The sequence below is a fragment of the Spermophilus citellus genome, assembly GCF_964194105.1.
Source record: "Spermophilus citellus genome assembly, chromosome: 15".
In the NCBI taxonomy this organism is placed as follows: Eukaryota; Metazoa; Chordata; class Mammalia; order Rodentia; family Sciuridae; genus Spermophilus; species Spermophilus citellus.
Window position 1 is genome coordinate 37,624,552 of NC_138195.1, and position 22,541 is coordinate 37,647,092.

The 22,541-nt window shown below is 45.0% G+C and overlaps 2 protein-coding genes across 3 annotated transcripts; one reads left to right on the forward strand and one right to left on the reverse strand.

Moving 5' to 3' along the window:
- The first annotated feature begins 4,368 nt into the window (after nucleotides 1-4,368).
- ADO (2-aminoethanethiol dioxygenase) lies at nucleotides 4,369-8,680 on the forward strand. The gene has a single exon (XM_081267684.1). The coding sequence runs from the start codon at nucleotides 4,722-4,724 to the stop codon at nucleotides 5,532-5,534; it is 813 nt and encodes a 270-aa protein (XP_081123810.1). The 5' UTR covers nucleotides 4,369-4,721; the 3' UTR covers nucleotides 5,535-8,680.
- A 2,634-nt stretch (nucleotides 8,681-11,314) lies between these two features.
- Nucleotides 11,315-18,076, reverse strand: EGR2 (early growth response 2). Of its 2 annotated transcripts, XM_081268026.1 has the most exons (4): nucleotides 18,049-18,076; nucleotides 17,841-17,946; nucleotides 15,161-15,269; nucleotides 11,315-13,774 (listed from the first exon to the last, which is right to left on the reverse strand). In XM_081268026.1, exons 2-4 carry the CDS (start codon nucleotides 17,937-17,939, stop codon nucleotides 12,522-12,524), a joined length of 1,461 nt encoding a protein of 486 aa, XP_081124152.1. In that variant the 5' UTR covers nucleotides 17,940-17,946; nucleotides 18,049-18,076; the 3' UTR covers nucleotides 11,315-12,521. The 2 variants fall into 2 exon arrangements, with proteins under 2 accessions (XP_081124152.1, XP_081124153.1); XM_081268027.1 differs by lacking the exons at nucleotides 17,841-17,946; nucleotides 18,049-18,076 and adding an exon at nucleotides 15,370-15,871.
- Between the last annotated feature and the right edge of the window lie 4,465 nt (nucleotides 18,077-22,541).

A 22,541-nucleotide genomic window follows, 5' to 3' on the forward strand; every position in this document is an offset into this window, starting at 1 on the left:
AGCATCTAAGAATATCAACACCTTTGTACTTATTCAACTGGATCCCAGTGTGTCCAAAAGAGATTAACAAAATGGAGTCTAAAGAAAGATGTGTGTAAGATTGAGGAGGTGAATTATCTTGTGAATTAAGGAAAATTAGTTCTCACAAAGTACAGGTGTAGGAGGAAAAGGATGAAAGACAAAAGAATAAGCCTAGCTCCTAAAGAATGAAGTGATACTATAAATGAGCAGGTGGAGTTAAACAGATATAGGCTGGGGGTCTTCCAAATCTCCTTTCCTGATTAAGCAACTGTAAAGAAGAAAAAAAGAATCTCACCTTTATTCATGCTTCTGTGTGCTTCCCCCACTCCTAAATTTAATAGATGTGGGCAGGAGGTAGGATTTAAACTTTGTCAGTCTTACCTATCACTACAGAGCTGTCGACTTGTTAAAGACAAAGTGTGGAGAGAATATATTTTGAATTAGACAGCTGAAGCAAAAGTTCATTAGCAATCCCTGCCGGTTGTACCTACCGAACAGATTCCAAATCTATATATTAGTTCTTTTGACTTTCCTCTGGATTACTGCTCCCAATTAGGTTTCTCTACTGTTAGACTTGTCCCACCACCAATCTCTTAAAAATGTAAAACAGATCAAGTCACTCCCCTACAAAAAGCTCTTCAAAGGTTTCTCACTGTACTTATAATAAAAATCCAATCTCCTACCAGAGCCAATAAATCCCTGTGACTCCCTCCCATGGCCTATAAGGCATACATAATCTGGCCATTGCCTGTATCTCCAACTTCATTTCCCTCCAGGAACCCTGAACGTCACTATCTAGTTTAATTTCAGGGAATTTCATTTTTCCCTTCTACTGGTAGGAACCAAGTTTCTTCCTAACTGGTCACAACCATATTATCTAATATATTATTTAACAATCTTGGGGTTGTTTCTTGTCTTGATCCTGGTATGATCTGACCTCAAATTTTTCCATGACTAACTCCTTGATATTCAGAAGCTGCTTAAATGTTACCTTCTGGTAACTCCCAATAATTAAATTTAAAATAACATACCACATACAGGTAGCACACCATCTTATTACTCTGCTTTATTGTCTTTAAGTTATATCTGTCTGAAATTATGTCGCTCATTTATTTGTACTGTGTAACAACCTGTCTTAGTCCACTTTATTTCATTTATTTTTTGGATTAAACCCAGGGGCATTTAACCAGTGAGCAACATTTTATGCTACTGTAACACAATACCCAAGACTGGGTAATTTATGAAGAACATAATTTTATTCCTTACAGTTCTGAAGATCGGGAATTCCAAAAGTATCATGCTAAATCTGGCAAGAACCTTCTTGCTGCATCATAACATGGCTGAAGGAATCACATGGTGGGAAAGGGGAAACATGTAAACTCAGGTCTCTATTCCTCTTCTCATAAAGCCACTAATAAGATCATGGGGACCCTACCTAATCATGACCTAATCTAATCCTAACTACTTCCAAAGTCCCCACCCCCAAATACCATGAATTTATGTCTTTGGGATTATATTTCCAATACATGAACTTTTGGGGGACACATTAAAGCCACAGTACATCTCCCCCCCCCCCCCACATCCAAATACGAGCATACAATTTGCAGGTAAATTCCTTGGGAATTCAAACTTTGTCTTCTTTGTTCCTTGCTGAAATCCCCAAAGCCTAGAGCAATGCCTGGCGCCTAGTGGATACTCATCATTTATTAGATGATAGATCCCATCTACCCCAAACCTTTTTTTTTACCATGTATTTCTCTAGCACTCTTTTAAAATTACTTCTCTTTTATTGTCTGTCCCCTTTTCTTAACTTCTTTTGGTTTTCATTCTGCTCACAGAAACACTAAGAAACACTGAATAAAGAGCATAAAGAAAGAACATTAATTATAATAGAAACCTATTCATCTTATGCTGCTGGCAGTGGGGCAGAAAGCCAAGCAAAGTGCTTCTTAGAGACAAAAGCCCTTAGGGTCAATATCATTCATTAGTGCAGCTCTGAAGGGCAGCATCAAAGGAATTATGGAGGTGGTCTCTCTGTGGTCTAAGAAAGTACCACATGCTCTGTGGTCATTCAGTGTTTCTTAAAAACTCCAATATACAAAAGATTCAGATGTGGAAAATTTCAACACGATTTGGGAATGTGCACTTTGGACAACACACTCAGATGTTTCTTATACAGGTAGTCCTTAGAAATTTTAAACTCTTAGGCCAAAAGATGGAGAGCAAGGACCAAAAAGAAATCCAGTGGTCTCTACGTACCACTTTTAGCCATTTTAAAACTATAATAATAGCTATGGTAATGTAGCAGCTACTGTGTTCTAGATGGTGCCATCAATGATGCACAGATGTATAATATTATCCCAATTTATAGATAAAAACACTGAGTTTCATTTAAGTAATAAAGACAGTTACTACAAAGCAAGAGATTTGAAAATCAAATAGATCTGCATGTTTCTGAAGTCTGTACTATGGAGTCTATACCTCCCATTAATTATACCTTAGTACAAATAAAATCAAGAAATAGAAATAGAAATCAAAGTTGATACTTCTCTTAAATATTTCTCACTTTAAAGATTTCATGGGACTTTCTTACATGTGAAATTTTGACAGTATTCTTTAAATAATATAATAATGGCATGATAATCCCTGGAAAATCATCAATCTTAAAAATCCTTTTATAAAGTAAATAATTACACTCTTCATCAGAATTACCTAACAGTAAGAGTTGCTTTACTATCTACGGATCCAGCAGTAGTTCCCAAACTGAGCTGATAAGCAAGAATCACATAGGGAAGCATTTTAAAAATTCTGGCCTTCCTTCCAGTTCTTCTGAATTAGAATCTCTGGGGTATGACCTCCAAATTTTTCTTTTTTTCTGTTTTCATTATTTTTTCTTTTGAGCTCTATAGGAGCTCTGATGAATGACTAAGGTCCAGAACTACTGTTACCCTAAAAACCAACTTTCCACAAATGAATGAACTGAAGACCTGGGCGCCTGAAAACACACAGCTTTTAAGTGCCACAGTAAGCTGGGGGTGGGGAGGGACAATATCCTGACTCCCAATTGGTGCTTTTTACACCAACTCAAGCTGGGGTTTTTTGTTTATTTGTTTGTTTGTTTTTCATAAAACTATCTTTATTTTTGTTCTGCTACTTGTGCTTTGGTAACTACTTACTGAACACTATGCTTGTGCAACTTACTCATCTTCAAGCTGGGAATAATAATAGTGCCTACTCTTTAAGAGTTTCTGTGATGATTAAATAATATAACATTCATTACATAATGCACTTAACACAGTGCCTGGAATATTGTGAGTATTCATTAGGCGGGTTATGTAACCTACTAAAAAAGCATGCCTATTTTAACTGGAAAGAATTTACTGAGCCACTCCAATTGCCAAATGTACAAGAAACCCATGTTTAGCTTTGGAAGCCCAAGAGGGCAATAAACTCAGGATTAAGTTTAAAGTTATGGTACCCAGTGCTTTTTTTCCAGTCATCATTTACTTCTGTCAAAGGGTCACAGGGAATACCTCCATGAAATTAACTTCGCAAGCGCCTGCCAGACTGTTTCATACCACTGTTTCTCCTAGGATGCCTCAAAAATCACTTAGTGAATCCATCTCTCGGTGACAGCAGGGCATCTGCATTTTAAAAAAGGCTCTTTCCCTAAACAGGTGCTTCTCAGGCAAACCAAGGTGTGATAATCAGTGGTATACAGAATTCCTGGCTGCGGACAAATGACCTCTCAAATTTTCTCAGCAAGAAACTATCGTGCTCTGCTACCAGAAGAGCAGCGTCATCAGGCTCTGATGCAAACAACAGCTGGGCCCGGCTGTGCTGAGTAACTGTGGTGGTCACCAGGGACAGACTCGACCCCCTGACCTCCTAAGAAACTTAGAAAATTTACGAATGCGCTGACCCGCAATGCCCGTGATGGATGCACAGTGCCGCCTAGGCGATTCTGAGGAGCTAAGGTTGACTCAACAGCCTCCTTTTCGGGGGCCAGAGCAAAGCAAGGCGACTTTGGATAGCTGACCAGGCCCGAGCGACGCCAGAAGGTTAGCGACCCTCTTGCCGTGTTCCTTCCAGTGGCCAAGAGCCTCCACTACTGCCCTGGCCAGCTGCCGGAAGTGAGTCACCCAGCCTGCTGCGGATGCCGGGAGTTGTAGTTAAGGGTCTACTTCTTTTGCATCCCAATCAACTTTTTTCAAACAGGAAAACACCTTAAAACCATGAAAAAGTCGCTTTATTCCCACCAGGTGTAATAGTCCTGCCCTTTTCCAGTCGACAAAACAAATACAGAGCGTAGACGGAACAGCGGACTACAAATCCCGGCATGCTCTGCAGGACCCGGAGCACCGGGCCGCCTTTGTAGGTGCGGGCCGCGTGAATGGAGCGCCCGGCGTAAAGCAAAGCCTGGCCCCGTCGCGCGGCCGGTACCTGCTCCCGAGCGTGAGTGCTGGCTGTCCGCCCTGCGCGTGCGCGCTAGGAGGGAGTGCGAGGCGAGCGCGCTGGGCCGTTGCGGGCGCGTGACTGCTGAGGTTGGCGGCGGCCGGCGCGCCGCGCGCCCGACGGGCCGATCGTTGCGGGGCCTCCCGCCTCGCCTAGGGCTGCTAGCCACCGTGGCGGCCGCCGCGGACCGCAAAGGTCGGAGGAAAGGAGGGAGCCGGTCCCGGCACACGGAAGAACAGCCGAGCATGCCCCGAGACAACATGGCTTCCCTGATCCAACGGATCGCCCGCCAGGCGTGCCTCACCTTCCGGGGCAGCGGGGGTGGCCGCAGCGCTTCCGACCTTGGCTCGGCGTCTGGCCCGGAGGCGCCGATGTCTCCTGGCTTCCCTGAAAACCTGAGCAAGCTGAAGAGCCTGCTGACCCAGGTCCGCGCCGAGGACCTCAACATCGCCCCGCGTAAGGCCACGCTGCAACCGCTGTCGCCCAACCTACCGCCGGTCACCTACATGCATATATACGAGACTGACGGCTTCAGCCTTGGCGTGTTCCTGCTCAAGAGCGGCACGTCCATCCCGCTCCACGACCACCCTGGCATGCACGGTATGCTCAAGGTCCTCTACGGCACCGTGCGCATCAGCTGCATGGACAAGTTGGAGGTGGGCAGCGGGCAACGACCACGGGCCCTGCCGCCAGAGCAGCAGTTCGAGCCGCCGCTGCAGGCTCGAGAGCGGGAAGCTGCGCGGCCCGGAGTTTTGCGCTCTCGGGCTGAGTACACCGAAGCCAGCGGCCCCTGCGTCCTCACCCCTCACCGGGACAACCTGCACCAGATCGACGCGGTGGACGGACCCGCTGCCTTTCTGGACATCCTGGCCCCACCCTACGACCCGGACGATGGCCGTGACTGCCACTATTACCGGGTGCTGGAACCTGTCAGGCCCAAGGAGGCCTCTGGCTCGGCCAGTGACCTGCCCCGAGAGGTGTGGCTCCTGGAAACCCCGCAGGCTGATGACTTCTGGTGCGAGGGAGAGCCCTATCCAGGTCCCAAGGTCTTCCCTTGAAGCAAACGGCGCCACGGAGCGTTGGGTAGAAGACATGCCGTACCCTTATCAGCCTGGCTGGCTGTGACCCACCACAAGGGCTCTCTCTCTCTGCCCACTATGCCGGGTGTTGGATGTACTGGAGTGAGCAACAGCCGGTTCCTCTGCAGCTTGGGAAGCAGGGGCGACTGGACCACAGCCACCCGGCACGGTTATGTGGGCGGGGTGGGCGGGAGGCTAGGTTTCCTGGTACTGTCATTGCCACTGGGGCTTTGATCTGTGGGAGTGGGCTGGGGACTCTGAAGCGCTTCCATCCTAGAGCCATAATGAAAATATGCTTCCTCGGTAAACCATTCTGTACAGAATACACTAAATGATTTTCTTAATCCCACTCCTTTGGTAAATAGGATTTGGTTTTCTCTGCTGCCCTTATGACCTTTTGATCCTTATAGTTTTAACTTATTGACTGAGCATGACCCAGTGGTTTGAATTGTTTGTAGTTCAAGGATTGGTACAAACCAAGTTCTAAGAGTTGAGCTACTTTGAAAGTGAGTTGTCTTGCCTAATTAATTCCCTGTAAAAACTAAATCGTCTTTTCAGAATTTGGGTATCACTGTCAAAACAACTATGCATGTCAAGGACAAGATGTATTCTCTTTCTTCCGCTTGCCCAGTAGCCACATCTGGTTTACTGGGGCAGCATCTACTAAGAAATTCACCTGCATATCTCAGAGAGCTGGTCACTTAGGGCTCATCCCCCCCCCCCCAAGAATCTCCAGATCTCTGTGAGTTGAGCAGATTTCTTGTTGCAGATTCACCTTAAATGCAAGGACCATGTTATCCTCAAGTAACGTTTTTTCTTGTCTCAATGAGTTGATAGTGTAATCCTGTGTTTTCTAACCAGAAGATTCAGAGAACCTGAATCAGTTATGCTTCCAAAAAACTGAATGTAAAACACCTCTAGTCAATGTTAAAATCCATACCCCTGTTTATTTCCAGTATCTTCTTGTAAAAGTAGATAAATATTGTTTCACATTCTCCCAGGAACTCTACTGTTTCAGAGGGCTGTGGTTCTTGCTGCCTTGCTGGCAGTGTTGTCTCAGCCCTCATCCTCAAATAATAGAGTGCTGTGAATTTGTTTCATCTGATGTCGATTTCTGTAGGAAGAAGCAGAAACAAGAGGTGGAAGGCATAGATGATCTAGCCTGGAGAAATAATAAATAACTATATTACTAGCCATTTAGACCATCAAAACTTGGGATGAAATATTTTCTGCTCCCAACTCTTGATAGGAACAGTTGTGCTATCTCTAGTTTTATTTTTGTCCTTTTTGTAGGCAGAGCAACTTTACCTTATGTACAAATGTATTAACACCATTTACTTAAGGCCATAGAGCACTATTTGCCTCTTTTTACTATTTATAGGATTCCTTTTTTCACATAACTTTTCATAAAAACAAACTATAGAAATAAACACATTAAAATTTGCCCAGCTGTCGTCTAAGTCCTCTTGATTGACTTGGCCATGTGGCAATAGAATTCTAATATCTGTAATAAAGGGATTTACTGCTATTGGTGAAAAATGTGTGTTGCTCCTATTGGGGAACAATATGTGCCTTTCCCTCTTGATGCATATTAGATTACAGAGACCCAGAGTAAAGAAGTATTTGTTCCCAATTTTTAAAATAGTATGAAAAAAAGCAAATTCTTAATGCATGATTTTTTTTCCCTTAAACAGAAAAGATGCAACACCACAAGCCACTGAAAACCTGTTGTAAAACCTGATACAGGTGTAATACCATGCATTTCCTCCAGGGCTGCTAAAATTACCTTATTGTAGATCTCCTGGTAATGTGGGTTAAAATGCCTTGAGGGCAATCTGAAGCCCCTCTTCAGGACTTTCAATTTGAAATAAATTCTAGGTATGATGATTTTCTTAGAAAACTTCACTAAATAAAATGTGTTCGTATTGTGTGATTATCAGTCACATACTCTTTTGAATTACATTGTAGCAAAAAGTTGATTAATATACAAGGATTGTTGATAGTAATGAATGTGTTACAATGCAAGGAGTACATTAACCTACAGAAACACATCCTGGAAATAGAACAGTAATAAAGAATTATGAAAGACTTAATTACCAAAAAAAAAAAAGTGTTAACATTCTCAATTATAAGCAATTTGTACGAAAAAAGTTTAAGGTGCTTTTCAAATGAATAAATCATTCCAGGCCAAAATGGCAATATGATCTCTTTCTGGTCTAGTTCATTGAGAATAGAGAAACTTCTGGTTCACTAATAAATTCTGAGTAAATTAATGGTGAAAAAATGTAACATTTTAATGAGCCACTACAGACAGAATATGCTCATTACAAAGTAAATGTGCAGAAAAATTCTTGCACCTCTATGCATAAACTGTTAGTCAAGACTGACTTGGTGTGCTGCTACTGTATTTCCATATAATTCTGCAACATAGATTGTTTTAGTAGCAACTGTGGTATAAAAATGATCTTCCCCCTAGGAAAAACTAGTGAGCAAATAATATTAATTAACTTTTTTTCTGTTGAATAATAAATGCAATAATTACTACTTATGGATGAGAGTGTTCTAAATACTTCTGAAGATTTAAAATTCCCTAATTATGGCAGTGACTGGTTATATGAATGCAGAATATTACGTATCTACCTAGGATTTTGAGATTTTTTTTTTACTATAATTTGATGGGTTGAATTTACACTTGCTGCTGTTCATTAATGAAAATGATAGTAGTATGTTTTATCAACAGGAGTTTTCTGAGCTTATCAACAGTATCCCTTAACTGCTCTCAGAATGCACACTTTTTATTTACTTTGTCTCTTTGTAGTTGCCTTAGTCTTGGCATCTCAGGAGAACATTATCATCACTCCTCTATGATTCTGAATCCTGTGCTCTAGCTCTATCCAAGGAAGAAGCAATATATCTGGAATTCAGACCTCTACCCATTGCTGTTGCCTGAGAGCAGTGCTACTCCTATAACTGTAGGTGTAAATTCAGAACGTAAGGTTACATATTGACACTGAGCACTGGAAATCATTTGCTAATGATGTGGAATCTTCAAATCCAAGCATATTTTTATTTCCGGATTAAAATCAGTGTATTTATAGAAAATAAAGGCATGTTTTAAATTTTTAGAGGCAAATCTTTATTATTGCAAAATAGACAAGGAAAACATTAGATCAATGTTTTGATTACAATTAAAGATTCACTGTCTATAAGATTATGTTGTACTAAAAACTGGTGGCCTACAGATTTCAAAAGTCCAATTAATAGTAGAAACTTTAAAAATTAGTTAATTTCCTTGAGAATAATCTTTGAAACAGTATGCCTGAAAATACATCTGAAATAATGGCTGTTATAGCAAAAAATAGTATATTTCATACTATTTGGTATAACAGAAAAGAGCTTCTTTTGTATTTTACCCAAAGAAAATAAGCCAGTACCAAAAAAACAAACAACAACAAAAACCAATTACTTTCATCCTAAAAGGAAAGAATCTTAGGACTTTAGTATTTTCTTCTCTCGATTTTTCCCCCTGTGGAATTTGTATAGCTGAAGTTTATATTGGCAACATTTTAGGTACTTGTGTTGATGGTGACCATTTCCCCCCCTCCAGAAAAAAATGATAACTTATTTAACCATTAAATATTACTATAGCAGTTTTTTAAATAATATATGAAACCATTTGCCTTAATCTTAGTAACTGTTAGGCTGTTGAAATTAAATAACCTGGCTCATGAACACTTGAGAACCTTATTTAGGTTAAATGGATCTATTCATGACATGAAGTGAAACATCTCAAAAGCATTACAAATCTTAAGGAGTTTCTCTCCAGAAGATATTGGTTTTTTAATAAAAACCAATAGAAACAGCTGAAACATCAATAATATTCCAGAAAGCTTATATGAAAGATTAAAAGGAGCTGACTTATCTTTTCATGCCTACTTTCTTGAACAAAGTTAATAAATGAGATGACTTCGAAAAGTGCCCTGAATGTCTTAAGCAGTGGGCCAAACAAACCTAAGTAAAGATATTAGCCGAACATGTTGAAATCTAGGAATAAAAGCCAGAAGATTGACCTGAGTAAGCACTGAATTGTGGTGTTCTTATGGTATGTGTGTTACTACTACCTCACAAAGCCCAAGTCAAGGTGAAAGTGATTATGTGACCAATTTAGCTACCATCAAAATGTCTTCAGTCTTTAAATGTTTAGTCTATTGCTTTGTAAACAATAGTTATCTTGATAGAAGATGGTTTGCAATAAAAATTTGGCAAGATGATTAGCTATTGTACAAAACTTGGTTGTACCATGTTTTAATATAATGAAATCTTAATAGGAAATATGTTTTAAAAACGATTATCAAAATGTGGCAGTTTTTATAGTATCAAAATTGGATAAACAAGGATGGTAATATACTAGTTAGCTGGGAAATATACATTGAATGGGAAATCACCAGTCACTAGAAAAAAATCTGACATATTTTGAAATCCCTATTTAGTAGTACTAGGAAGAGATTTTACTTCCTTGAAATAGGGATAGAAAAAGAAGATACAGAAGGAAAGGGTTAATTACCTTCATAAATTGAATTTCATATTCAAGTGCTGTTGAGGGCAAAAGGTGGTTTCCAGGAGTGGCTGTGGCTGTCTGCTACTCTGAAATATAGGCCATCAATTTTCAACCAAGTCTCAGAGAATCTAATGGTAGCAAAGGACAAGCAGATGAAGGGATTGTCAAATGCAACAGAACAGTGGATACTCCCAACATATTACATTTGTGTACCAAACATGGGTGAACTTAAATGATATTGAGACCCACATTTTAGAGTAAAGATGATGACTTCTCAATCTGTTTGCTTTGTATGAAAGGTGGATAGAATAACAATTTTTTAGAGAATGTGTTTTAAAACCACTACAAAAGGCCTCCAGTAAAATGAACCCTGTAATATATTATTTTGTGAAAAATCATCCAGTATCATAGAAAACTATATTTGTTAATTTAGATTGACATTCTTTGAAAATTTTTAAGGCTAATGTTACCTGTCTCATCTAACAAGCCAGATATTTTGATGGTCACTTTTAAACCTGCTAAACCTATGGCAGATGAATGATCCTTCCAAATAAAGGCAAACAACTGGGAAATGAAGACTGGAGAGAAATGAGTCCTGGGGTAATTCCTTTGGCAACCCATTAGTGCTGTCATCAGCAGTGTCTGACAGCATTTTTGATCTGAAGAGGCGATAGTGCTTTCAAAAAGTTTTCTGTGGTCATGAGACTAATCCTGGAACCTGAAAGTCATTTCCAGCTTGACCACGCCACCACACTTTCCACAAAGCCACATCGAGTCTGAGTTCCAGGGCCTGGTCAGAGTTCTGAAAGCAATTGCAAATGTGTAGTCTCCGAGTGGGCACTTGTTTGTAAGTATTTATTTTCCGGAGCCCACTCAGGAGCAGAAAGAAGCTATAGGCTGTTAAAGAGGACGGAACAATGAGTCAAAACAACGCCTCCCCACTTTTACACTAATGCATGGGGGAAATCCCCACAACACTAGTGTTTGATTATGAATGGAGATTGCTTTGGAGTGAGAGGACTGGTGTCCATCATAGGCAAGCAAAGAAAACTTGCAGGTCTCGTCTTAATCTAAACACATTAACCCGCAGGTGCTTTGTGCTGTGTTTCAGTAGTTTCACAGATACTGAATGTTTAATTCCCACCCAGAAAATATTTCATAAATGATTCCTGCAGCAAAAATATTGTTGAAAAGTATTTATTTACACTATAGTCATAAACCATCCATTATCTGAACTTCAGTTAGTGGTTTGGTGTTAGAATAGGTGATTTATTTTTCCACAACTATTAAGAGCTAATAACCAAACGAATGGGCTCCAGTAACATTATGTACATTCTTATCTGAAATCTGACTACAAACATAACACTTTTAAGTCACAAAACAGAGCATACAAAAATATACTTTCTAAAAAAAATTCCAAATATTAATAGGCAGAAATATACAGCCATACTTAACCCAGGGAGTGATTTTATTTTCCATAGTAAGGCAACCCATTTACATGCAGACCCTGTAACATTGTCTACATCACACAAGGCACCAAGGACACTTCCAACACAATTGCATGCATCCTAGTTTCAGAGAATATATGTACATCCCCCTTTAAATAAATTAACCTCTGACTCATTTCAAGAGATCATAAATGCTTTTTACATTTTTTTTCCCGAAGGTTCAGAACTTGGAGAACAGTGCACATCAAAAATACACAAAATCTGAGTGGATATACACTAATAATAGAGTCTTTTCATTTCTCAACTCAAAAAGGAGCAGATATTGCTATGTCCCTCCCATCACATTGCACTTCTGTTCTCTGAGTTTATAATACATATTGCTTAAAGGGTTGAGACGACTAAATAAGCTTTGATTCACTGTTCTAGGGCCACAGAACGTGGCATGAAGGCCATGCTTTACTCACTGTACAGTGTCCCCCAAATCAGTCCCAAGCCATAAAGTGCACATCAGTTTTGCTTGTCTTTTTGCTGTCCCCACTTGAAGGGATCAGCGTCTCCCAACCTACTGTAGAAAAAGTCTCATATCAACTCTGACATCCAAGGTCAAAAACCTGTAATGGATCAAAATAAAGGGAAGGGGGAACAAAACCTAGTCAAACAACCCTTTACAGCAGGGTCAGACCTCAGCCCTCTAGGCTAGGGACCCTCACCCAACCCTCTTCTGAGTTTCCCCATTGCCTTGGGGTGATAGTCAACTCACCTAAGAGAGACTAAAATAGGTAAATTTTAGGAAAGACTTGCTTCTAAGAGAAAAGAGGGGCAGGGCAGGATTCCACCAAGGCCCTCTGCTCAAGGAGGAGAGGGAGAAGCAGGGAAGAGTGGTAGTGTTTATCGTGCAGTTCAAATGGACAAAGAGCCTCCTGGGCCTTGAGCAACTCCTGTGTCAGCCTGAGTCTCATCTTAAGGTGTCCGGGTTCGTGAGGAGCAAGGGGCAAGTGGCCCTCCACCAATACTGCTGTTGTTGCTGCTGCACAGGCTGCCCCCAGCCTGTGAGCCCCCAGAGCAGGAAGCTGAGGAGAGGGCTGCCACGGAGGAGGAGGGGGCACTGCTTTTCCGCTCCTTCTGTCTCAGATGGATCTTGGTGTGGCGCTTCCTTTCATCACTCCTGGCAAACTTGCGGCCACAGTAGTCACAGGCGAAGGGCTTCTCACCCGTGTGGGTGCGGATGTGTGTGGTGAGGTGGTCACTCCGGCTGAAGTTGCGCATACAAATCCGACACTGGAAGGGCTTATGTCCAGTATGGATACGGATATGCCGTGTCAGCTCATCAGAGCGGGAGAATCGTCGGTCACAGCCTTCTGCTGGGCATGGGTAGGGTCTCTCATGCACGGGTGTCTTGCTAGGTCTGTTGGGGTACTTGCGAGGCCTCAGAATGGGCCGCAGTGGCAGGTGGTGTGGGTTATAGGCGGCAGCAGCAGCTGCTGCTGAGCCACTACCAGGCAGCCGGGGTCCCTCATTACCTCCACTGGCCCCTGGTCCTGTGACCCCTGCACTGGGGCCGGCCAAAGTAAAGTTACGGATGGTAGAGAGTGGAGTGAGTGGAGGGGGTACCCGCAGGGAGTCCAGAGGACAGGGAAAGGGCTTGCGGTCTGGGCCAGCTGTACCATGTAGGTCTCTCTGGCACTGAGATGGAAAAAATCCAGGATAGTCTGGAATCATGGGGAAGAGACCTGGGTCCGTGGCTGGCTTGGGGGATGGGTAGGAAGGAGGTGGTGGGTAGGCCAGAGAGGAGGAGGTGGAGGTTGTGGATGCAGATAAGAACGCAGAAGGGTCTTGGTAGAGGTCTCCTGCACAGCCAGAATAAGGAGGAGGAGGCGGTGGTGGAGAGTAGAGGTGATCCAGCTCAGACTGAGTCTGGGACATGGTGCATACACCCAGGGGTCCTGTGGCCAGTGGATTGGGGGAAGCAGATGTGACGCTGGATGAGGCTGTGGTTGAAGCTGGGGAGGTGACCCCTTGCAGGATGCCTGCACTCACAATATTGATGATGCCTTCTGGATAGCAGCTGGCACCAGGGTACTGAGGGTCAATGGAGAACTTGCCCATGTAAGTGAAGGTCTGGTTTCTGGGCGTAGAGACAGGAGCAAAGCTGCTGGGATATGGGAGATCCAAGGACCTCTTCTCTCCAGTCATGTCAATGTTGATCATGCCATCTGGGAAGGGAAAAAGCAGAATGGAGGTGGAACAATGAGAATGCAGCCAAGAATCCCCTTCTCACCCTCTCTCTCATGGGTCCATTCCTAAGGGCCTGGATCTCAGCACTGTAGAGTTGGGGCAAAGCCCAACAGGTGGGGAAACTGAGACCTAGAGACAGTAAGAAGAGACTAGCTCTAATCTGGGACTCAAGAACTACCTCTAGGAAAGCAGGATGAGCTCCTTCCAACGCCCCCCTCCCAACCATCTGTAGCTCTAGTCTCTAATAAAAACACCCAATAATAGCAAACAACAACATTAACATTTTCCCATCTGCCTGGAACTTCTCTCCTTTTCCTTTGCCTAGGGGTCCTACGGCTGGGTTACTAGGACAGACACCAGCCAAGAACGGACCAATCCCAGCTAAAGCCAAGAAGGTGCCAGCGAGAGAGAGGAGCCTGAGAACCGCGCGGGGATGGGAGGGAGAATATTTGGTTGCTCCTTATCCCCAATGCCTTCTCTCCCTCCTTCTCCCGCTGCGCTTTCGCTGAAGGCTGCTGGAGGAAATGGGAGGCTACGGAGGAAGGATCTTATACGTTTTCCCTCTCCTCCCGGTATCCTCAGGCTTGCCGGACACTCTTGCGTTCCCCGCCCCAGCCCAAAACCCAAGACCAGTGACCAGGCTCCGTGGAAGGCGCGGGGGCCGAGGAAGACGACTTCCTACAGCATCGCCAAGGAAACCCGCGGCGCCGGTGTCCCCGCGGGCCTCCCTCCACAGTCCGGGGGCTGCTTGCCGCTGTTGCCCGCCCTCCTCTACCACCTCCTCCCAGCCTCCCCCGACCGGAGCGCCAGCCTTGCTAACCCCCTCCACTTCGCGGGCGGCGCACAGGTGGGGGTGCGCCTTGAAGGCTGCGCGAGGAGCGCGCTCCAACCAGAGTCCACTGCCCGGGAGGGAGCTGTAGACGCTCTTCTTTTGCACTTTGCAGCCCGACCGTTCAGATGCGCAATTCTTGCTGGGAGCCCCGAACTTTATCATCACTTTGTCCCTACCCCAGGAGGGGAAAGGCCGAATGCGGCGGGACGAAGGGCGGGCGCAAGCCCCGAAGCCCTGAAAGGCGTCTCTCGCATCCTCATCACTGAGTCCGCCAGGGGACCGGTGCGCCACGGCACACGCACGCGGGTTAGCTGGCAACCTGGTACATTTGCCAGTGCTCCCATCCTCAATGCCCTGATCCCGTTCTCTTGGGCTCCTCCTGCATTCACTTTCAGTCTTCAAAGCCAGGGCAGTCAGAGCCGTCCACCCAGATCCCCAATCCTCTCCTCCGAGTCCCGAAACACCCACAGCTCTCCACCCACTACCTCCAAGCCCTGCGAGTTCTAGCCTGCGGCGAGAACATGCGGCTTACCTCCGACCACTCCGTTCATCTGGTCAAAGGGACCTCCCAGTTCGGCATTGGGGAAGATGGTCACCGACGTGGCGGCGAGGTCTTCCACCGGATAGATGTTGTCAGACAGCTGGTGCACAAAACCACTGAGAGTTACTGGGATTTTGTCTACGGCCTTGGCGGTCATCATTTGCTCCTCGCACAACCTGGAGACCCAACTCCCTCGCTACCTGGACTGTCACAGAAGCCGTTTTGGAGAGGAATTGGGCTGAGCCTGAGTTGGTATCTCCTTTTGCCCTCCACACTTAGAAACAACCACCACCAATAACAACAACAACAAAAAAAATTCAACAGAAATAAAACTAGCAAACAAGTTGCTGGCTTTTAAAGAAAGAAGAAAAAAGGGCTATTTGCCACTGACTCTCTCCTGTCTGTGTTCCGGCAGTTGGGAAGCCAGGAGTTGCTGGTGTAGTGTTATTATAACAGTCAGTGTGTCCCCTCGCCGAGCTATTAATCAATTGCTGCTCTCTCAGTTAGGCGGAAAGTGTTGCTGTAAGTATTTATGGGCAGGTTTCAAAGCCCGTGACGTCGCTGCCCATATATGGACTGAGGAACAGGGCTGGGCCAGGCGGCTTTTGCCGTCACATGGCTGATTTGCATACGGGCTCGGCCGCGCGGGCTCCGCTGGGCTCGCCAATACCGGTTCGCAGCCCGCGGAAACTCTCAGGGGTCCGAGGTGCACGGCCCGGCTGGAGCCTGGGTCCCGGGAGCAGGGCTCGGCAGGGATGAGGGCGCTCAGTGGACCCCGCTGCGGCCACGGCGGGAGAAGGAGCGATTAGGGACTGCAGCTCAGCCTCCCCGGCGGGGAGGAATTCCGGTTCCCCGAGACTTTCCAAAAAAGGCGAAGATCCGGTGCTGGCGGCTCCGCCTCCCCAGCCCTTGTTTGGGAGCCATTCCGGAAAATTAAACTTCGGAAAGAAACCGAGCATAGCCGAGACACTACAGTCAAACCCCTACTCACTTTCTTGGCAGCTCAAAACCGCAAGCAAAAGGAGGCAGCGAAGAAAAAAAAAGAAAGAAAGAAAAAAAAGCTACATGCATTCACGGAAGCTGACTGCTTTTTTCTGAATTACTTGGTGGAAAGAAGTGGCTGGTGATAAGAGTGAATGCGGTATTGCTTTTTTGGAAAGTCTGTTCTATTTATACAGGAGCGAAAACGGAACAGGTTTGGGTTGTTTGTTTGTTTAAGTATTTTGGGCACCGTGAGGCTGAGGGGAGGGGGTAGACCCTAGGAAGAGCAGAATTACTGAGGGAGCTTCGAGAGAAATCCTCAGCCGGAGACACCCTCTTCCTCTGCCCGCGCTCTCCCCGCCCCCCTTCAGCTGCTGAGCGGATCGGGCTCCCTTCCCAGCGCGTCTGGGCAGTCGGCTGCGTGGGGGCGTCCAGATGGAGGCTTGGACACTCACCCTGCCCCGTCACATACATACACACACACACACACACACACCACTTCCGCTACACACACTCCCTCCTCCGCTGCCCTCTTCACACACCCACTCATACACCTTATGCTACACACCTCCCTGTTGACAGAGCGCGCCAGCGGCCGGGCTAGCCAACAGGGTCTCGGGGCGGCAGAACAGACGCCAAAGCTCTCCAGAGTGTATTTTCTGCAAAGACTGTCCTCACCTTTACCATCTATCTCTCCCTGTCACCACAAACCCTCCTGAGCCCCGCGAACACACTCCCAGGGTGAGTGAGCCCTGTCCGCACCCAAGCCTTACTCCAGAACGCACACTAGGAGAAACATTCTCCCTCTGCCTCTCCAAGAACCACCTCGGTGTCCTCGGCACGGTCCTGAGTGAAGCAAACAGTGTCCCCAACGCGTCTCGAGCCGCCATCATCCCACACGTGTTTCTCTTTGCTAGTTAAAAAGAAAACTGACCCAAAGTAACCTTCTCTGGTTCCTAAAGCAATTTTCAAAAACTTTTCGGCGGTGTGTTCTAGTTCGCTGGACACACAGCTCCTACCTCCCAGCTTGCCCCAGCCTGCACCAGAAGCACTCCGGGCCTGGCCAGGGCCCTCCGGGAGGCTGGTCCTAGATTTCCCCAAGCCCCGCAAGCCGGCGCCTGCCTAGCCTGTGGCCGTTTGTGCCTTCGCCCTTTCCTGCTCCAAAGTCGTGGAAGCCGAGGAAAAAGCGCAGGGGATAGCTTCGCGAACCCGGCTCGTCCCTTTCCTGTCCCCGACCCTGAGCCGCCCCAGTCTGAAGGGGACCCAGGCGGGCAAGAGCCACGGCGCCACGCCGTGGAGGGAGCGTGGCGCTGCAGGCGCTCTCCAGGCGCTCACCTGCCACGGCCGCCGACGCAGCGCGCCAGCTCCCGCCTGGGCTCTAGCTCAAGACGGTCAGGGGCGCGGGACAGCCAGAAACCGCCTCTGGTCGTCTGTCCGAGCACCAATTCTTTCACTGCCCGCCTCAACAGCTGGTCTCCAGGAACCCGCCACCTCTCTGACTTAAAACGCCCTGAGCTAATTTGGGAAAGTTTCTTGCTTACGCTGCGCGCTCTTTTCCAATTGGGGATGAAAAATAAAAGGGAAAAGAAAAGAAATCGCATCAAGGTTAGCACATCTGTAGGTACCCCAGCCCCAGGAAAAACGTGTAAAGTCGCGTTTCTAAGAAAAGAAAAGAAAGCTGCGCTCTTACCACGTGCGCCAGCCCGCTCCGCCTGCGCTCCGGCCGGTCCCGCGGCCCCCGCGCTGACCACCGGCAAGACGACGCCTCGAAGGGGAACCCGACTCTCATCTCCAGCCTGAGTCCGAAAGAAAGGGGGGTAGCCGAATTATGCAAATGTAGCTCCGGGCAGAGGGGCTCGGGTTACGGCCCCCGCCAGCGCCAGAGGTGAGGCACCCACCGGTGGCAAGCGCCGGCCTGGCAACTGCTCTGGCTTCGCTCCTTTCGGTACACGTGGGCGGGCGCGCGGGCGGGCAAGCGAATTGCCGCGGCCTCTTCACAGCGGGAGCTGCTGACAACCCGGCGGGCTGCAGCAGTGCGCCGCCCCGAGGGGGAGCTCCCGGACACCCAAGTGCCAGGCGAACTAGGCTCTGAGGGCAGGACGTCTGCTGCGGGTGACCAGGCGAGGGGGAACCGCGCGGTCTGCCGCTGCCACCTTTCGCGGAGGAGGAGGCCAGTGCGGTTAAAGAGGGGGGAGGAGGCCTCACCGAAGAGTGTTGAAAGCATGTTAGAGTAAATGGGAGTAACTGAGCCTCTGGAATTCTGAACTTTCCAAGGACTCACACATCAGGTAGGAGCGCCAGAGGTGGGGTGGGATCTCCCCCACCCCCAACCAAGAACTGCCGGGCGGTGGTTCAGTCTCCCGGAAGGGTGCCTGGGGCCAATCCTAGGAAGCCTTCCCTCATCCTCCGCTGAAAACTGGTCAGTAGATACTTCCTGTAACTTTTTTCTTTTTTTTCAAAGAGGGTCTCTTTAATATAGATAACGCAGATAATGGAACAAAATCAAGAAGCACTCATTTCAAGCTAGTCATCCTGTGGATTATTTCAGAGAGCTAAAGTGACTTGCCTAAACTTATGCAGCTGGTGAGCGGTCGAGTTCAAACTTGCCACCGGGTCTTCTGAATCCAGGTACAGTGCACTGGTTGCTACATCATGCACCCAGGAAAACCCAATGCCAGAAAGTGAACAGTTCTTTAAGGGTTGGGAGCCTGGCTCAGCCCACTAGGGAAGAAACAGGTCACCTTCGACAATTTCATCTCCTTTCTTTGACATTTCTGAGGAAAAGGAAACTGAGGTCAGGACTTTCTTAGGAGAAGAGGTTGTAATGGACATGTCCCTGCAATGTAAAGGGAGAATTTGAGTTTGGGGATTCTCCAGATCTAGGTTGTGGATGAAATGACCAGATTGGTGCAAAACCAGAATTAACAGTGCTGTCATAAAAAAAAAAAAAAAAAAAAAAAAAAAAAAAAAAAAAAAAAAAGCCAACCCCACAGTATCCTTCCTGGAGGCAAGAAGAGGTGAAGCAAGATAGAGGGATAAATAAGAACTCCAAAGGTGATTACTGAGCAAGATATAGGGTGCAGAGGGGGAGGAGAGAAAGGAAGGAAATGTGAGAATTGAATACAAAGATGAACTATAGTTTCTCCTTTTAAGTATTTGAATATTTTTGTTTTGATTAAAAAATTACTTTTTAAAAAATAGTGTTGTCAAAATTACTCAAGTAAATAGTTGTATCAGGGTTATTAAGAGTAGCAAATTGCTGCCAGATTCCAATTTGGTCTGTCTGGATTCCAGACTCAGGAAGCAAAATAAGAAGGAAGCAGGGAAGCCCTTTAGTAGGCTTGGTCCTGGGGTTGGGAATGAGATGGGAGATAAGCAGGGGAGGCAGCCTGTGGGTCCTGGTGCACCCCCCCCCCCCCCAAATGGATTTCACATTTCTCCCTCCCTCCAGTTTCAAAGTACTTTTTCACAATGTGATGACAGGATCACAACCAGTCACGAGGCCTGTTACAAATAACTCAGTGTTTGCATTTTGATTTATTAAGAAACGTGTTTGAGCATCATTATGGATTATTGTAATGACATTTTCATTTACTTTCATTCTAATATTGCTTCCAGAAAATGGGGCAAAAGGAGTGTCAGAATTTCCCTTAATGATGGAGATACACAAGGGTGTGGATTTCCAACTCAAATGGCATAGGACATGTGCACTTCAGTGAAAATCAGGTCATTTGCCAACTTTGCCATCCACACAAGCCTTTCTTACAGGTCCCCCCATGTGCTGAGAAAATTGGTAAAATGATTCCCTACACTCAGCATCTCAGTGCTACCCTAATAATCTCAGGGGCTATAAACCTAGCCTGGGTTATGCCAATCAAAATTGTGAAGGCTGGGAAAAACATAGCTTTGCACCAGACTAGAATGCAATTGAATTATGTGTCATTCACATAAATAATGGGGACAAGAAGCAACAAAACCCTTCAGATCTTATTTTGTAGAAGCAGTAGCACTGGTCCAAGTGGCAGATGGTCAGGGTTCCTTTAGATATTTCTTGAGCATCTACCATATGTCTAGCACTACATCAAATCCTGTAGATATAGTGGTGCTTAAAACCAAGTCTGACTCCTGCCTCCATGAAGCTTGCATGTTACATCACACAAATATTACAATGACTACTTTTGATCTCCACAAAAGGAAAGGACAAAAGGACCAATTGAGTCTAGGAAGCTGAGGAAGGCTTCTTAAAACAGAAATCTGAAAGATGTGCAAGGATTGGTAGAAGATCTGTGGAAAGAGCATTCCAGAAAGAAAACACTGGTGTGGAAAGTCCCCAAGGTGGGAAAAAGCCCGGTACATTTGTGGGATAAAGAAAGTCCAGTGTGGCTGGAAACCTTCAGCTCACCTTCCATACCTAGTGTGTTGAGGCTACAGGTAGCCAGTACAGGGAGACTTCTTAGGAGTCCTTCTAGAGAGATTTTAGTCTCTCTAAGTTTTCCTTTCCTCTGCTATTTTTTTTTTCTGGCTAGTGACAAGGGCATAAATATTAAAGTTGAGGGTTTTATTTTTGCTACTCAGCTTCTGCAAATGAATAAGAATATGCCAACAAGGTTTCATCCAGGAGAATACATACAAAAGTCCTTATTGGCATCGGCATTGTGTCTCAGTGACAGTCTTAATGAAATACATTCTTTAGTTGTCTGTTTCTCAATAAAGAAATGACAAAGTGAATTTTGTCCCATTTAAAATGAATAAAGTGTGTAAGTACAGTGTTTCTCGTAGAGACACATGTCAAATACACAGATCACTGTGCCATCACTGGCAAAATATATAAGGTGAGCCAATGCATCATGGGCCATAATTGTCTAAAACAAGTCAGCCTGAGGTCCAGGTTAATAAGTGATTGTTTTCTGATCATAAAAACTCAAAGATAAACCTCCATCACAAACCAGCTGTTTATGCCTTTATATTTTTAATCTTTTCAACTTATACATTTGTTATCTATAATTATATGAAAAATGAAGTTCACTACAATGAGGGAACCAATGGATTTATGACAGATGTATAAGCCTGCTAGTTTATATTATCAAATAAAATCAGACTTATAGAAGCTTTGTTTTTACATAGATAAAAGGATGAAGCAAACCAGTACATCTGTTGTCAGAGGAATTGTATATAGCACTTACACAAAAACACAAATATTTTTCTATTTCAACTGAATAATCTCAATAGGAATGGTTATCATTCCTTATAGTTAAAATGATGAGTTCTGGAGGCCTGGGTTCAAATTCTGTGGTACTTGGTTCAAATCCTAACTCTGCTACTCCCTTCTCTGTGCCTCAGTTTTCTCATCTGTAAAGAAGAGAAATGACTACATAGTTGTTTTGAGGGTTAAATATAATGGCACATGAAACGTGTGGCAGGTTATCAGTACATAGTAAGTGTTCAATAATTGTTATTTATCAAATTGTTACTATGAGTGAAAGCCTGCTTTACATTGTTCTAAGTTATTGTTTTATTCCTCATAACTAAATTGAAAAACAGAGCTGTTTTCCCCCCAGTTTTATGGACTCAGAGACAATACATAGCTTGCCCAATTTTACATAGTAAGTTGTAGAACCAGAATATGGACTCTACTCTCTCAGTCATTAAACTCATGTTTCAGGTACACCATGTGATATATAACCCACAGCATATAAAAGCAGAGGAATGGCTCTTCTTCAATTATTGACATATGAATTATTTGTGACATTTTTTCCCAAAAAATTATGAGTTTCAGCAGGTATAATAATCATAGCATTACTAGGAAGTTTCAGGTTTGGGATGTGAGGAGAAAAGAGAACACATAAGGCAGAGGTTATTGGCATATAATTTAAAACGAGCTATATCTTTGTGGATAATATCATTGAAAGTTGGAAAGCCAAGTTCCATATGAAAATAAACCTAATTTACACATTTTGCCCTAGAAAGCTCAAAATGCATAACAATAGTATTGTTCTTCCAGGGAAGTTTGGGAATGTGGAACAGTAATTTGAAATGTAAGAAGCGTGGGTCAGAGGGGGGTGCCTGTAATATCTGGAGACCATGCACCCTTAAGGGGCATTCTTTGCCTCAGTGTGGCTATGGAGGAGACCTGTCTTGTGTGCTCTTCTCACATATTTTCTGTATTGTCACTTTTTTTTAACTCCATGAATTCTCTGACCTCAGAAGTGTGTTCCATTTATATTCCAGCCAGCTGAGTTCTGGACAGGAACCCAGTATACACCTGCCCAGCAGTGAGAACGGAAGAGGCCAAGCCTTCAGCAGATTATTCCCAATTAATTTTACCTGTCCCACTTCCGGCTATGTCCAACAGTGAAGGTGTATTTCACATGTATTTTTGCATTCTATGAAA